Source organism: Perognathus longimembris, chromosome 4 (genome assembly GCF_023159225.1).
Source record: "Perognathus longimembris pacificus isolate PPM17 chromosome 4, ASM2315922v1, whole genome shotgun sequence".
Taxonomy (NCBI): Eukaryota; Metazoa; Chordata; class Mammalia; order Rodentia; family Heteromyidae; genus Perognathus; species Perognathus longimembris.
This window is the reverse complement of record NC_063164.1, coordinates 7,024,285-7,039,523: the sequence shown is the minus strand read 5'-3', so window position 1 is coordinate 7,039,523 and position 15,239 is coordinate 7,024,285. Positions and strand designations below refer to the sequence as shown.

The window sequence follows — 15,239 nt, the reverse complement described above, 5'->3', positions numbered from 1 at the left end:
GTATTTAATTGTGCTTTTCAGTATTCCTGTCAGGGGTTAACAATACTAAGCCAACCAAAAGTAATAATAATACCAAGTACGCTAAACAGAGCTAGACATTCCGATTCATTAGGTTAGGCTGATTCATGATTAACTAAACTAGAATGCTAGTAGACACTATATAAGATCTTGCAGTAATGAAGAAAATGTTCTATCCTGTAAAATTATAATCTTGTAAGAGGGCTCAAAAGGGGAACGTATGGCCAAAAACTTATTAAGCCAGGCACAGTGGCACAAGCCTGTAGTCTCACCACTGAGGATGAAGCACAAGAATCAAAAATTTGAGGCCAACTTTAGACCACACATGGCAAAGAAAGGGAGAGCTGGCAAACAAACAAAAAAGCCCCCCTGACAAAATAGGAAATGCTTATTTTTTATTTAAATGCTTTTTCAAAAAATTTTTTTAAGTTATATTTCTCTTTTTTGTTTTTTTAAATAGGAAAAAAAAAAAAAAGCTGAGTGTCAGTGGCTCACACCTGTAATCCTAGCCACTTAGGAAGCTGAGATCTGAGGATCACAGTTCAAAGCCAGCCCAAGCAAGAAAGCCCCTGAAACTCTATTCTTACCAATTAACTACTAAAAAGCCAGAAATGGCACTGTTGCTCAAAGTGGTAGTGGTAGAGCACTGGCCTTAAGAAAAAAAGCTCAGAGACAGCTCAGGCCGAGTTCAAGCCCAAGGCGCAGCACGTGTGCACACACACACACGCACCACACACACACACACACCATCTTTAGCTAGTGCTAAAGCAATTCCTTATTTGTTCCCATAAAACTAAATACAGAGTGGAGCTGTGGCTCAACGTGGTACAGTGCTAGCCTTGAGCAAAAGAGCTTGGGGTCCAGGGTCCGAGTCCAAGCCCATAACTGACCAAAAAAAAAAAGGGGGGGGGGGAATATTTGCAGGGCCCTGGTGGCTCACAACTGGGAGGCTGAGATCTAAAGATTGCAGTTTGAAGCCAGGCTTGGGAGAAAAGTCCCCATGAGACTCTCATCTGCAATTAATTACTCAAAAAGTAAAAATAGAGCTGTGGCTCAAGGTGGTAGAGCACTAGCCTTAAGCAAAAGAGCTCAGGGACCTGAGCACCCAGGCCCTGAGTTTTGTTATCAGTATATATAGTAATGAACCTCAGACTGGCTCAGATTAAAAAACAAAACTAGAAAGCATAATCAATTTGAACAGGGATTTTCTTTAAAGAAAGAGGTCTTTTGAAAACTTACTTGCTAACTTGGCCTGTAATCCAGAAGGTCCAGGTTTTGATGTCTCTGACTTAGAAGACCCTGGAAGAGACAGTTTTGTTTTAGGAAGGCTAACTTTAGGGCTGAAACGAGCAGCCCAATCAAATTTTGAAGAGCCACCAGTTTTACTCTGTTCCTTTTCCCTGCTACTTCTTCTGGGACTAGGACTGGATGCTGAACGGGAACGTCTGGCCTTGTTCTGGTCTTTTCCTTGCTTCACCCTGGCACCTGGAGGTATGGTGGAAGATGCTGAGGCTACAGCCGAAGATGATGAGGAAGTCGAGGCAGCAGAGGAAGAATCAGTGATGGTGCTACACCCAGCTTTGGCTGAGGCGGCGGATTTTGAAGCCAGCTTGGTAGGTTTTGCAGATCTCTCTTCGGCACCAGTTGATTCAAACCCAGAACCACTCTTTAGACAAGAACTCTCTGTCCTCTTTCTTTTCTGACTCCGTGAACTACCAGCGGCCCCACTCTTTCTGGTGTGAGCCTTGCTTGTTGATGGTGATTGTGCAGATTTCAGTTGTTGCTCCTGGTCTAAATGTCTCTTCTTTGACTTACTATGTGGCTTATTTGTTTGTGAGGGAGACTCAATATGCTGAAGTGCTTTGGGTTTTTTCGCAGAGCTAGGAGAGTTGGTCCTGTTGTAGTCTGGACTAGCACTGCGTTTCACTCCTCGAGAATTGTCTTTCTTAGGCACCTGCCCCGTTTTTTGCCTTCCTGAAGTATTGGCTCTGTCTGGATCCTCTGGTTGTGGAACTATGACAGCAGATGATGAACTGCAGCTTCTAAGAGGTTAGATAAGAAAAGAGTTAGCAGAAGCCTGTCATGGAGAAAATTTGTCATGTAATACTCATTTAAGTATCTGCGGAAAAGTACTTTTAAAAAAAAGGGAAGGAGGGGGACAAATATACCCAGTAAGTCTGTATTTAAAAAGCTGGGGTATGGCTAATGTGGCAAAGAATCCCTATCAAGCTAGTATGAGGCTGAGTTAAAACCTGGTAACATTGCCACCAAAAAAAGAAAAGAAAAAAGAAGCCAAACACAAGTTCTCAAATGGATCGAATTTCAAAGGAGAAGTGTTTTGAGAAGTAAATATCTGGCTGGAAGTTAAGGGCGCTCTTTAGCCCCAAAATTACTAACACTTCCAATCATAAATCTTAAGAGCTAAGATCACAAGAAAATGAATGATTAGTGGTTCAGACCAGTGGAAACCATAGAGCTGGACACTGGTAGCTCAGGCCTGTAATCCTAGTAACTTTAAGAGGCTGAGATCTGAGGACTGCAATTCAAAGCCAGCCCGAGCAGTAAAGTCTATGAGACTCTTTGACTCTTACCTCCAATTAGCCAACAGAAAACTGGAAATGGAACTGGAAAAAGTGGTAGAGGACTAGCCTTAAGTGAAAAAGCTCAAGCCCTGTCACAATAATATTCCTTTCCAAAAATATCTACCAATTGGAGCTTAAGAACCATTGTACTGGGGGTGGGGGGGGGGAACAATGATCTGAACAATGGCTCTGAAAACAAAAACTAAAGGATAGCATTTTTAGATACCTGTAATAGTTAAACATAGAGAACCTTATCTCTAAACAAGTAAACATTTCTTGTCTAGGACATGTTGCACTAATTATCACTGAAAAAAGATAAAAGCATTCACCCTAAAACACACACTTAAGAAAATGAAAATGTAACACACTAAGATGACCTTGAAAGTTTTAATATTAAGCAATGATTGGAATGTAACTAAGTCTGCCTTGAAAATGTATAAGCAATGTGAAAATTTACCTTTTAGAAAGGTGTCCCCTTGACAGTTCAGAAGTAGTATTAGACTGCACTTTGGGTGCCTTAGAATTAGATTTTCTACTCTCAGGAGGGCTATATCCCTTATGTTTTGCCTGCCCTAAATGTGACCTGTCAGCAGAAAATCAAAACAGAAATCTATCAGGAAACTGAGATGCAAATAAAATATTGAAAATGAATTATTTTTACATTAAAAAGTCTCAATTTGACATTACTGACCTACTTCCTCCAAGTACTCATAAAATTACTCTAACAATCTAGAAATGATATCATGTCTAAAAAACAATTCCATCTATAGACAATGGTTAAGATTTCTTAAGTTTTCTTAATTGCATGAAATGTTTACACAATGAATTTCTCAAAAATATTAAAATACCATATATCTTTACAAATACGATCTACACTTTAGAGATAAATACTACTTTTAACTAATAGACAAAGTATGCTACTGCGCAGTGGGATGACTAGAGATAACAGTATGCTGTATATTTTAAAACCCTACCAACTCTGAGTTTGTCATAAAGATATCAGATGTGTTTAGCCAGACTTAAACATTACATATATAGCAAAACATCAGATACTCCAAAACTTTGAGCAATTTTTATTTATCATTTAAATTTACAATTACAATATTTCAAATAGGCAGTGAGACTAATTGCAATTGAGTTTATAGAAAAGATAATTCATGACTCACATAATGGTTTCTAATGTATACATTAAAATCCAGGTAAGTACATAAAATGCAAAAGGCAGATGAATCAATTCTCAAATAGATTTTATACAGCTCATCATCAAAAGTACTAATCATAAACCTTCATGAAATCAAAATAGCTAATTTTCTAAGAATGAAACACGTACTAATCAACATAGTCCAACAAACTTACAAAATTATTGCCAAAAGTCCCAAACACATTCAAAACATTCCCCTCATTGATATAGCTACATTATATTTACAATAAATCAAAGTATTATGCAAGTACTAGGTACTAGTACTATATACTAGTCTGAAAGCCATGAAGAAGCTGTTTTCAAGTGATACATCTATTTTAAGTATCAAGCAATGGCTATAATATACAAAAAAGCATGTTTTAATATATAATCAGGAAAAGCTAGTGTTATGAGACATTAATAAAAGCAAGCAGTATAATTCACAACAGAAATTCATCTGCAGAATATATGAGAATACAGAACTTATTAATTCCATAATTCCAAAGACATACTTTTTTTAAAAAAAAAAATTCTCAACTAGGGGAAGCATCCAATACTTAATGTGCACATAGCATACACAGTGAGAGATCTTGCATTTTATATAGCGTCATTGTTTTCATTTAAGAACCATTAAAAAGTATTTTTAAGTTCTGTCATTCATGTCTTTTTCTGTTCTTATTGTCAGTTTCATAAAAATTATGTTAAAGAGTTATCCCCATCCCAAAGCTAGACAACTTTATGAACAATATTTAAGACAACTACTCAGCTAAGAGGCCAATGTCTGTCACCCTAACTATTCTGAAGGCTAAAATCTGGAGGATCATAGTTTGACTAGTAAAAAGCTAGGATGAAGGCATGAAGTATTGGAACACCCATAGTTAAAATAGATCTCTACTCATAAAAATAGTGGAACACCTAATGGGAGCATGCATTGGCAAGTGAGAGGCCCTAAGTTCAAAACCTAGTACTGCCAAAATTAATTTAGGGGTCAATCTTTTTAAACTGATGTTCCTATCCCTAATAAACTATAAAAAAATTTTAAAAATGTATTGTTTACCATCAGAACTTGATCCACATCAGCCTAATGGTTCTACAACAATGACTAAACTGAAGAGTAATTTTTATTTACCTAAACCTACTCATTCATTCATCATGACCTTACTAACAGCTTCAATGAATAAAAGAATTTTGCAAGTGGGGTGGTGGTGGTTCATTCCTGTAATCCTAGCTACTCAAGAGGCTGAGACCTGAGGATCACAGTTCAAAGCCAGCCCAGGCAGGAAAAGTCCAATAAACTATCAGAAAAGGCTAGAAGTAATGCTGTGATTCAAGTGGTAGAGCGCTAGTTTAAAGCACAAAGAACCCAGGGACAGTGCTCAGAGTCAGAGTTCAAGCCCTAGGATGAAGGGAAGGGGGAGGGGAGGGGAGATTTAGGAGACAAGCTTTCTACCAGATCACAAAAAAATACACAGTATTTAACCATCTCAGAAAATCAGAGCTCACAAAATTGGCCCAAATCTAACCATGCTCATATTGATGCTACCTAAAATTATTCAAAGTCAAAGTATAATATTATCATTGAGACTGACAAATACTTTCAAACTATATGTATTATTGTATAGATCCTGTTGCCTGTTTAGCAAAGAGGTCTAAATATATCTTCTGTGAAGGACAGTCACAATGTTTATTAGCTTTGGAGGCAATACTGTGTCACAAAAGCAAATATAGACAATAAATGTGCACAGCCACTGTATTTACAAAAACAGGCAGGGATCCAGACTCAGCCCATAGGCTAGTTTTCCAACCCTATTTCAAGGAATAGACACCAGATGGTACTGTGAAGTGGCAACATGGGGATCTCTCAAAGTAGAGTTCTATTTTATTATACCCATTTATAAATTATTTATACTCAGAATACTACAAAACAAACCTCCATAAAGTAATAGTAAACAGACTAAAGGATACTATACTTAACAGGAGGAGTCCAATGGTATAACTCCTCTGCACAATTAACGTATTGTTTATCAATATGAATACCACGAAGTGAAAACATATTTGGAGAGAAGGACAAAGAAGGGCACAGGAATGAAGGAAGGGTGAGAAATGAAGTCATTACATTCGATGTAAATTATTTAAACATTGAACTACATAACTTGAGGGTAAGGATGGAAGGAATGACAGATCACGAAGCATTGTATCCATGAGCTAATACATGGAATCGTAATCTTTTTGTATAACTATATAGCAACAACAGTAATACAATGGCCTGTAACAGAATAACCAGTGTCACAGTACTCAGACCTAAAAGACCTTGGATGCCTCCAGGTAGGTAATTTTGACAACTTAAGTCTTGATGCTCTAACATTAACTTTTTATTTATAAGAATAATCTCCTTTAGAACTAGAAAAAGTTATACCTACTTTAAATGAAACTTGTGGATCTTAACAGTAAAATTCATAACTGATGAAAACTAAAATGAGTGTAGCATGAATGTGAGCATGAATGGGAAAAGGACAAGCTTCTACACAAAATAGGTTCCTGAAAATAATCACCATTAAAAACAAAACAAAGTCTGGTAATATTGCCTAAAGGTAAAGTGCTCAATTCAAATACATGAAGCCCTGGGTTCCATTCCTTAGCACCACATATAAAGAAAAAGCCGGAAATGGCACTGTGGCTCAAGTGGTAGAGTGCTAGCCTTGAGCAAAAAGAAGCCAGGACAGTGCTCAGGTCCTGAGTTCAAGCCCTAGGATTGGCAAAAAAAATAAAACACCTACCCAAAATAGTAATAGCTAATGATGGGAGTAAGACTGGACACAGCTGGACAGCAGTGGCTCATGTCTGTAATTCAAGCTAGTAAGGAGGCTAAGGTGAAGAAAAAACAGTGTGAAGCCAGCCTGGGTAGCTGTGACTCAAGTGGTAGAGCGCTAGCACTGAGCAAAAGAGCTCAGGGACAGCACCCAGAGACCCTGAGTTCAAGTCCAGAACTGACACTGATGACACACTGGCACATGTACTCACAAACACACACAAGACTGGACACAGTCAAACTTGTTTTATAAAGTTCTAAAAATGACAATCCATTTTAACATAAAATTTATCTCCAGCTGGGTGTAGTTCTTTGGTTTACACAGTATGCTTAAGGACTTGGATCTAACACCCAAACATTACAATAAAGATTTGGGGCTGAGAATGTGTCTTAGTAGGAGTGCTTGCCTGGCATGCACGAAGCTCTGGGTTTGATTCTTCAGTACCACATAAACACAAAAGGCCAGAAGTGGCGCTGTGGCTCTAGAGGTAGAGTACCAGCCTTGAGCCAAAGAAGCTAAAGGACAGTGCCCAGGCCCTGAGTTCAAACCCCAGGACTAGCAAAAATAATAATAACAATATTAAAACCTCAACCAACAGTTACAGGAATTATTAGTCAATCTTCTAGGTCTTTTTTTTTTTTTAACTTCTTCAATTGTAAAAATTTAAAGACATTTTTAGGCCAACTTCAAGAAGATTGAACAATACAATTCTCAGGTAGGGTGTTTTATGGCTTTTGGTTTGTTTGTTTTACAGAAATAGGAGCAAACAACTTTGAGATTATTTTTTTCACAGTATAAAAGATGATTGTTAAGCCGGGGACCAGTGGCTCACGCCTGTGATTCTAGCTACTCAGGAGGCTGAGATCTGAGGATCGAGGTTCAAAGCTAGCCCGGGGAGCAAAGTCCATGAGACTCTTTATCTCCAATTAACCACTAGAAAACTAGAAGTGGTGCTGTGTTTAGCGTTAGCCTTGAGCTGAGAGCTCAGAACAGCGTGCAGGCCCAGAGTTCAAACCCCACAACTGATGAAAAATAATATATATATATATATATGTATACACATATACACACATATCTATACCACATATATATATATCAGAGTCCCCGATTTGCAGGATTGTATTAAGGTCTTCATTACCAAATCATTCTCTTCAATTGAAGTTTTTCTTATTCCAGTTCATCTATGTGCATTGTTAAGGAAATCATCTATGAACAAATACAAGTACTTCTAAGTTATACATACATCATTTCTGTAGTTACTAAGGAATGGTCTCAATAAATCAAACTATTATCAACTCTGTATTGTGTGATTTCAGTATTATCATGAACTAGTACCTCCTGTTGACTTTTTTTTGTGCCAGTCATGGGGCATAAACTCAGGGCCAGGGCAACTATCCCTGAGCTTCTTTTGCTCAAGGCTAGCACTCTACCACTTGACCCACAGTGCCACTTCTGGCTTTTTCTGTTTATGTGCGGAATCGAGCCCAGGGCTTCATGCATGCTAGGCAAGCACTCTACCACTAAAGCCACATTCCTAGTCCATTCTGTTGACTTTTATGCATGCAATCTTGATTGGACTCTTAGATATCTTTATTTCACTTTGGTAGCTCAAAGGATAGAACTATCTCTAGAAAGCAAGAGAGGGGTGTCAGTAGTAAAAACACTTGCTTAGCATGAAAAAGACCTGTATCTGACTTCTACCATCAAAACAAAAAAAACAACAGTTGAAGGCAGGTACAAGTGGCAGAGTACCACCCTACCAAAAGCAGGAGCTCAAACCCAAATTCCCCACCCCACTCCAAAAAAAACCCTTTACATAGAGGAGTTTGAAGAGAGACTTAAAACATTATAACAAGGAGCACATTCTTTCTTTAATGTCAGGAAAAATTTACACAGGTACTAATTAGTTGGGCAATTCCTTACAATATAGGCTTTAAAATGCCTGAAATTGTGCTAGGTATAATTGTACATACACAATGTGATCCCATCACTCAGGAACTGAGGCAGGAAGATCTCAAGTTCAAGGCCAATCTGGATTATAGAGAGACTGCTGTGTGTAGTACACACACACACTTGTGCACATGCATGCATACACACAAACACAACATACACACACACAAAGAGTGGACTGATGACTGAATCTCCAGATATGTCTGAGTGTACAATCATATACAACATGCATTTTTATGTTTTAAAAAAGCAATTAGTTTTATCTTCTAAAAAATCATTTTTTCTTTAAAGCATTGCAAAATACATGCTTTAAATAAGTCATTTATTTTCAATAACCACAGTGAGAAACTCATTTTCAATCACTTCTTGAAATTCACTGTTTTCTATAAAATGTACCAGTATCCTTTTCACAATAGAACCAATATTGTATTTGTCTAGCCACATTTCTATGTTTACTAATTTATGATAATACTAGTCCGTAATTTAGAATAAAGCTGAATTTCTCTACAGCAGTACTATTCCAAAGAATACATGCTTGAGAATAGGGGTGCTACTGGTATTTTATAAGTATGAACCAGAAGCAGGTTTCAGATGATACAGAGAACAAACCATGTGTGGGCTAAGTGATAGAGCACTTGCCTAGCAAATGCAAAGCCATGGATTCAATCCTCAGGACACAAACTGTCCCTTGACCAAATAATTTAAAATAGGTTTGGAATATGTAAGCCACCACCTTATGAAAACATCTGGACATGAGCAGTGACAGATGAAAAATTGTACTTGTAATTTCTTAGCATATGTTTTAGACAGTTTGTATAGATTAAATTTTCCAAAAATGCACACAAAAAAAAAGATTTTGTTTTTTTTCAGTTCTCCTATCAGTCATGTTATGTTTTCAAAGTCTACAACAAAATCTCGTGGCATTTAAGTCTATCATAGCCAGTCAGTAAACTCAAATACAGATGCAAATACCCAAAAATCCTGACATCTTCCACCACTGCAGCCAGGCATTTATACCCGATGAACAGCAGGTAATGAAATTTTGTCATCAATATCTTTTAAATGCTACTATATGATACTGACAATTTCTAAATAGTACATAGATAAATGATTTATAGATTTCTAATTTCTCGTAAGATGCTAATGGAAAATAATGAAAACATTTACATCATACTCAGACCAGCTATAATGCATATAACAGAATGTAAACATCTTCATTATAATTATATATCACATTGTATACACTGGACCAAATATTCACTTCACTACTCATTACATGCAATTCATGACAAGGTATAGAAATATGGTAACATAGGGCTGGGAATGTGGCTTATGGTAGAGTGCTTGCCTAGCATGCATCAAGACCTGGGTTCGATTCCTCAGCACCACATAAAGTGGAACAAATCTGAGGTGGTGCTGTGGCTCAAGTGGTAGAGTGCTAGCCTTGAGCAAAAGGAAGACAAGATCAGTGCTCAGTCCCTGAGTTCAAGCCCCAGGACCAGCAAAAAAAAGAAAAAGAAATATGGTAACAGTCCTAAAAGAGGTTAAGTCTACAAAACTACCAGGTATTCTACAAAAGATCTTTCAGGAGATTTACTCAAGTTACCAACAGAATATAGTCTTTACAAATGCACAGCATTTATGCCTGGCCAAAAAGCATTTTTTAAAACTGCAAAAAAAGAGCATTTGAAATATAAGCAGAAGTATATAGAGAGAACTATGGAACTCATGGCATCTGGCAAATTATATGAATTGCTCTAAATATGGAGATAAATTTGAAAACAAGGATGAGAAGACAGACGACAGCCAGATAAGAATAGTTTCTATCTGCCTTGTAGAAGGATTACGTTTTAGTACTTAACAATGAATCATACCAGTGATTTGGTCCTTAACAGTGACAGATTAACCGGGCCAGAAACAGTAAGAAAACAGCAACAAATTTATGTGTTCAATTATCTGAGTATATTGAGAGTGGAGGACTAAACTATAACATTTTCATTATTGTAGAAAGAAAGGCAGAATGAGTGAATAGAATCAGAACTATGAAAAAAGATATTCCTAAAAACGGTTGGAACCTTACAGCTCAATTTAATACCACTCTCCATAACTGATAAAGTACTGGTTGTTAGAAGAAAAATACTGAGGTAACTGGTGATTGATTATTAATGTAATATGCAATCGCTCTTAACTATAACTCATAAACAGAAGGGCAGGGAATGTTGCTTAGTGGTAGAATGCTTGCCTAGCATGTATGAAACCCTGGGTTCAATTCCTCAGTACCATATAAACAGAAAAGGCCAGAAATGGCCCTGTGGCTCAAGTTGTAGCGTGCTATCCTAACTCAAGAGACAGTGCCCAGGCCCTGAATTCAAACCCTAGGACTGGCAAAAATAAATAGGTAAAACTTAATAAGATAACCACAAAACAAGTATTTGTTAATGTGCTCAATATTTTATAAGCAACAAGTTTATATTAAACATATATACAACCTAAAGCTTAAATGACCCTCTTGTTCCAATTTTAAGCATATAAGGTATAAAGGAGGACATAGTTCCTAGGAAGGAAAGGGAAAGCTTGAACTCCTTTAAGTATTAGACTCACTAAATCTGCAAATGCACAACAAAGGCTAGAAGCTCAGTGGTCAAAGTAAAATGCCTGAATCTAACTACCATCCATTCTATCTATCCCCAATTATATGGAGACCAAAATACCTTAAGGGCTAAGATGTTATAGAAAAATTTTTATTATTTTTTCTTTGAATATTTTAAAAAGGTACCTTCCTGCTTTGCTTTCTGAACAGCAAGAAAACAGCCTTCCATCTGTAACACAATCCTTAGGATTCAGTTAGCATCAGAAGCATTTATATATTCTTTTTTAAAATCACACCGAACCTTTCTAGGAAGGCATTCTGAGTATGGATGGCTACCTTTTTTTGGCCAGTCCTGGAGCTTGGACTTGGGGTCTGAGCCCTGTCCCTGGCTTCTTTTTGCTCAAGGCTAGCACTCTGCCACTTGAGCCACAGCGCCACTTCTGGCCGTTTTCTGTATATGTGGTGCTGGGAAATTGAATCCGGGGCTTCATGTATGAGGCAAGCACTCTTGCCACTAGGCCATATCCCCAGCCCAAGCAAGTCTTCAGTAAAGGATTTGAAATACTGAAGAGAGGCTCGCAACATCTTATAGCTTCTTAATACGTTTAGAATGTACATTCTGAATCAATTTCACATCTAATCAAAGCAAGAAATAAAAACGGCAAAAAAAAAAATATTTAAGCATGTAAAATATTTTTGGGTACCAGTGGCTCACACTTGCAATCCTAGCTACTCAGGAGGCTGAGATCTCAGGATCACAATTCAAAATCAGCCCAGGCAGAAAAATTCCTGAGATCCTTATCCACAATTAACCACCAAAGAGCTGAATGTGGAGTTATGGGTCGAATGGTAGAGCACTAGCATTCAACAAAAGAAAACCAAATTAGGGAAGGGGAATATCAAAATGGTGAGAAAAAGGGTGAACCAATGCAACAGCTACTCACAAGACAATATGTTGGAAAATAATTGTACTTAGGGGGTAGGGCTGAGGGAGGAATCAAAGAAAAATGAGGAAAGGGGATAACAAGTTTGACAAGAAATGTACGCACTACCTTCCATATGTAACTGTAACCCCTCTGTACATCACCCTGACAATAAAATTAAATTTAAAAAAAAAAAGAAAATCAGAGACATCACTTAGGCCAAGTTCAAGCACCAGAACTGGCACTAAGAAAAAAAAAAAGTAATTGGGCAAGGTGTGGCAAGACTTTCAGTAATCAAAGAAATGTTCATTTTAGCCAAAAGATCTTTACTCTGTAAATTTTTCTCATCATGGAATTTGAAGAAATGGGCATTGGTCTTCATGAAGTATAGAAGTAGTAACCAGACCAATCATCAAAAAAATTATAACCTTAGAGCCTACAAATCCATTTTCAAGAACCTGGTAAAACCTGAATCTTGATCAAGTCTAATAGATAGGCAGGGCCTTATTTTTTTGCAGCAAAAAACTTGTGAGAAAAACTAGAAGCCCAAGTCTAAATCATGAGCTTTCACATTTAAAATTTTCTCCGGGAAAAACTATAGAATTCCAAAAATTATATCTAAGAACTGGTTGCTATATTGAATTACACTTCTATTTTCATGTTGGAAGCATTCACACAGGAAAGACTGTTAAGAGCATGAAACAGAAATATGAAAATATGAAGCCTGGTTGTTTTTGTGAGCAGTAGGATTAAAATTATCTTTTTCTTTAAGTTTTCTGAAGCTTCCAATTTTTCTATTGTTCATATGAACTGCTTTTGTAGTAACAACAATGCTGAAAATATTACAAAAGCAATCCCAAAATAGCATTGCTATAAAGCTGAACTCAGTCCCACCATTATTTGAGAAAAACAGATAAAAGTATATATACAGAATGAAAATGCTACTGCATGGCCAAGGAGGGGGAGGAAGTAGCCTACAAATACCTGTGCTAGAAGTAGAAAAGGCTAGAAGTATCCCTGAGAGCAAGCCAACAGAGAAGCAGTGGGAGTACTTTCCTAAAGAAGAAAAAGAGAACAGAAAAGAGAGGAACAGATCAGCTATCATCCAAAAACTCAGAAGAAAGGGAAAGAGAGAAACAGAAGAGGAATAAGATGTTTAGTACAGTTCTGGACAGTTGAGGATGAATAGTTCTTTGGCATACATTTTAATCTTCTTTACTATTCCAAAGATTCTACTTTATTATTTTACGAACAAATATCAGTTATTTTTAAAAATGTAAGTAACCAAGTTAGGTGTGATAGGTACATGCTGGTAATTCCAGAAGTCAAGAGACTGAAGAGTATCTAGAAATCAAGGCCAGTCTGCGTGAACCTATCTTAAGAAGGAAAAAAAAATGTGCCAGGTGCTGGTGGCTCACACCTGTAATCCTAGCTACTCAGGAGGCTGAGGTCTGAGGATGGTGCTTCAAAGCCAGCCCAGTCAGGAAAGGCTGTGAGACTCACCTCCAATTAACCACCAGAAAAAGCTAGAAGTGGCACTGTGACTCAAGTGGTAGAGAGCGAGTCTTGAGCAAAAAGGAGCTCAAGGACAGTGCACAGGCCCAGAGTTCAAGCCCCAGTACTAGCCAAAACTTTAAAAGAGACTAATAACCTTGATTTGAGAATAGTCACTAGGAGATTACACAGAGGTTGCAGCTTTAGAAGAAACCATAGTATTTTTTGCCCTAAGAATTATGAGGGAAATCTACTATATGTTTAACTGAATGAATAGTCTCTAAGTCCTTCATCATACACAAAAGAGGCTACCTTTGTAGTCAGTAAGTCTGAAATGCAGTTCTGATTATTTTGGTTTTATCAAATTGACTACCTACCACATTTGTAAAAAAAAGAGAGATTACACTTTTAATAAACGTAAAACACTCCTCTAGTACTGTTTTCCATCACTGTATTTATATGAATACCTTTACAAATTCAAGCCCACTGGTTCCAGTTAGCAAAAGCCATACAGAAAAAAGAAATTTTTTTTAACTTAAAAATCTGAGCAACAGGGGGCTGGGAATATGACCTAGTGGCAAGTGTTTGTTTGCCTCTTATAAATGAAGCCCCTGGGTTTGATTCCTCAGTATCACATACATAGAAAATGGCCACAAGTGGCGCTGTGGCTCAAGTGGCAGAGTGCTAGCCTTGTGCAAAAAAGAAGCCAGGGACAATGCTCGGGCCCTGAGTTCAAGGCCCAGGACTGGCAAAAACAAACAAAAAAAAAAATCTGAGCAACAAGAACCATGTGAAGAGAATAAAAATACAGTCAGAGTTGTTCTCTCCCAATTAATCCCCATCTCTTCATTCCAAGATAGAAAATCATTAGAAAAACTAAGATACCACAAACTATAGTGTTTCAGAAGTTAGTCTGGGATTTAATGAGAAAGCCTTAGACGTTCCTTTCGCACCCACCCTGAGATTCTATTGGCAGAAAAAAGAATTAAAAAAAAAAAACAAGGTAAGAAGGTAAACTTAGACAACCCTTTAATTTTCATTCTTAAACCAATAGAGTTTGTTTTTGAAGTTGTAATTTTACTTTTTATTTTATGTATTTTTTCAGTCCTGAGGCTTGAACTCTGGGTTTGGGCACCACCCCTGAACTCCTTTTGGCTCAATGTTAGTGCTCTACCCACTTGATCCACAGCGCCACTTCTGGCTTTTTCTGTAATTAATTGGAGTTAAAAGAGTCTCACAGGGGCTGGGGATATGGCCTAGTGGCTAGAGTGCCTGCCTCGTATTCATGAGGCCCTGGGTTCAATTCCCCAGCACCACATATACAGAAAATGGCCAGAAGTGGCGCTGTGGCTCAAGTGGCAGAGTGCTAGCCTTGAGCAAAAAAAGAAGCCAGGGACAGTGCTCAGGCCCTGAGTCCAAGCCCCAGGACTGGCCAAAAAAAAAAAAAAAAAAAAAAGAGTATCACAGACTTTCCTGGCTGGGGCTGGCTTGCCACTGTGATCCTCAGATCCTCAGCCTCCTCAGTAGCTAGGATTACCAACAGGCATGAGTCACCAACACCCAGGTAAATATGTATTTTTTTGTCCTGACTATAATTATACCTGTCTACATAAAAAATTTTGAAGAAAAATGTATATTCCTAATTACTATTAAACCACAGTATTGCCATAAAGTCAAACATAAACTTTAAAA

General features: G+C 37.5%; 1 protein-coding gene across 29 annotated transcripts in view; it reads right to left on the bottom strand.

Moving 5' to 3' along the window:
• Positions 1-15,239, bottom strand: part of Trip12 (thyroid hormone receptor interactor 12) — a 132,974-nt gene that overhangs the window by 93,837 nt on the left and 23,898 nt on the right. For 19 of the 29 annotated variants that reach the window (XM_048344559.1, XM_048344565.1, XM_048344571.1 and 16 more), the window contains exons 3-4: positions 3,058-3,183; positions 1,258-2,060 (exon numbers count right to left, since the gene is read on the bottom strand). In XM_048344559.1, coding sequence (XP_048200516.1) covers positions 1,258-2,060; positions 3,058-3,183 — 929 coding nt within the window. The remainder of the gene's footprint in view (positions 1-1,257; positions 2,061-3,057; positions 3,184-15,239) is intronic. The other 10 variants (XM_048344583.1, XM_048344578.1, XM_048344582.1 and 7 more) reach the window with 2 other exon arrangements.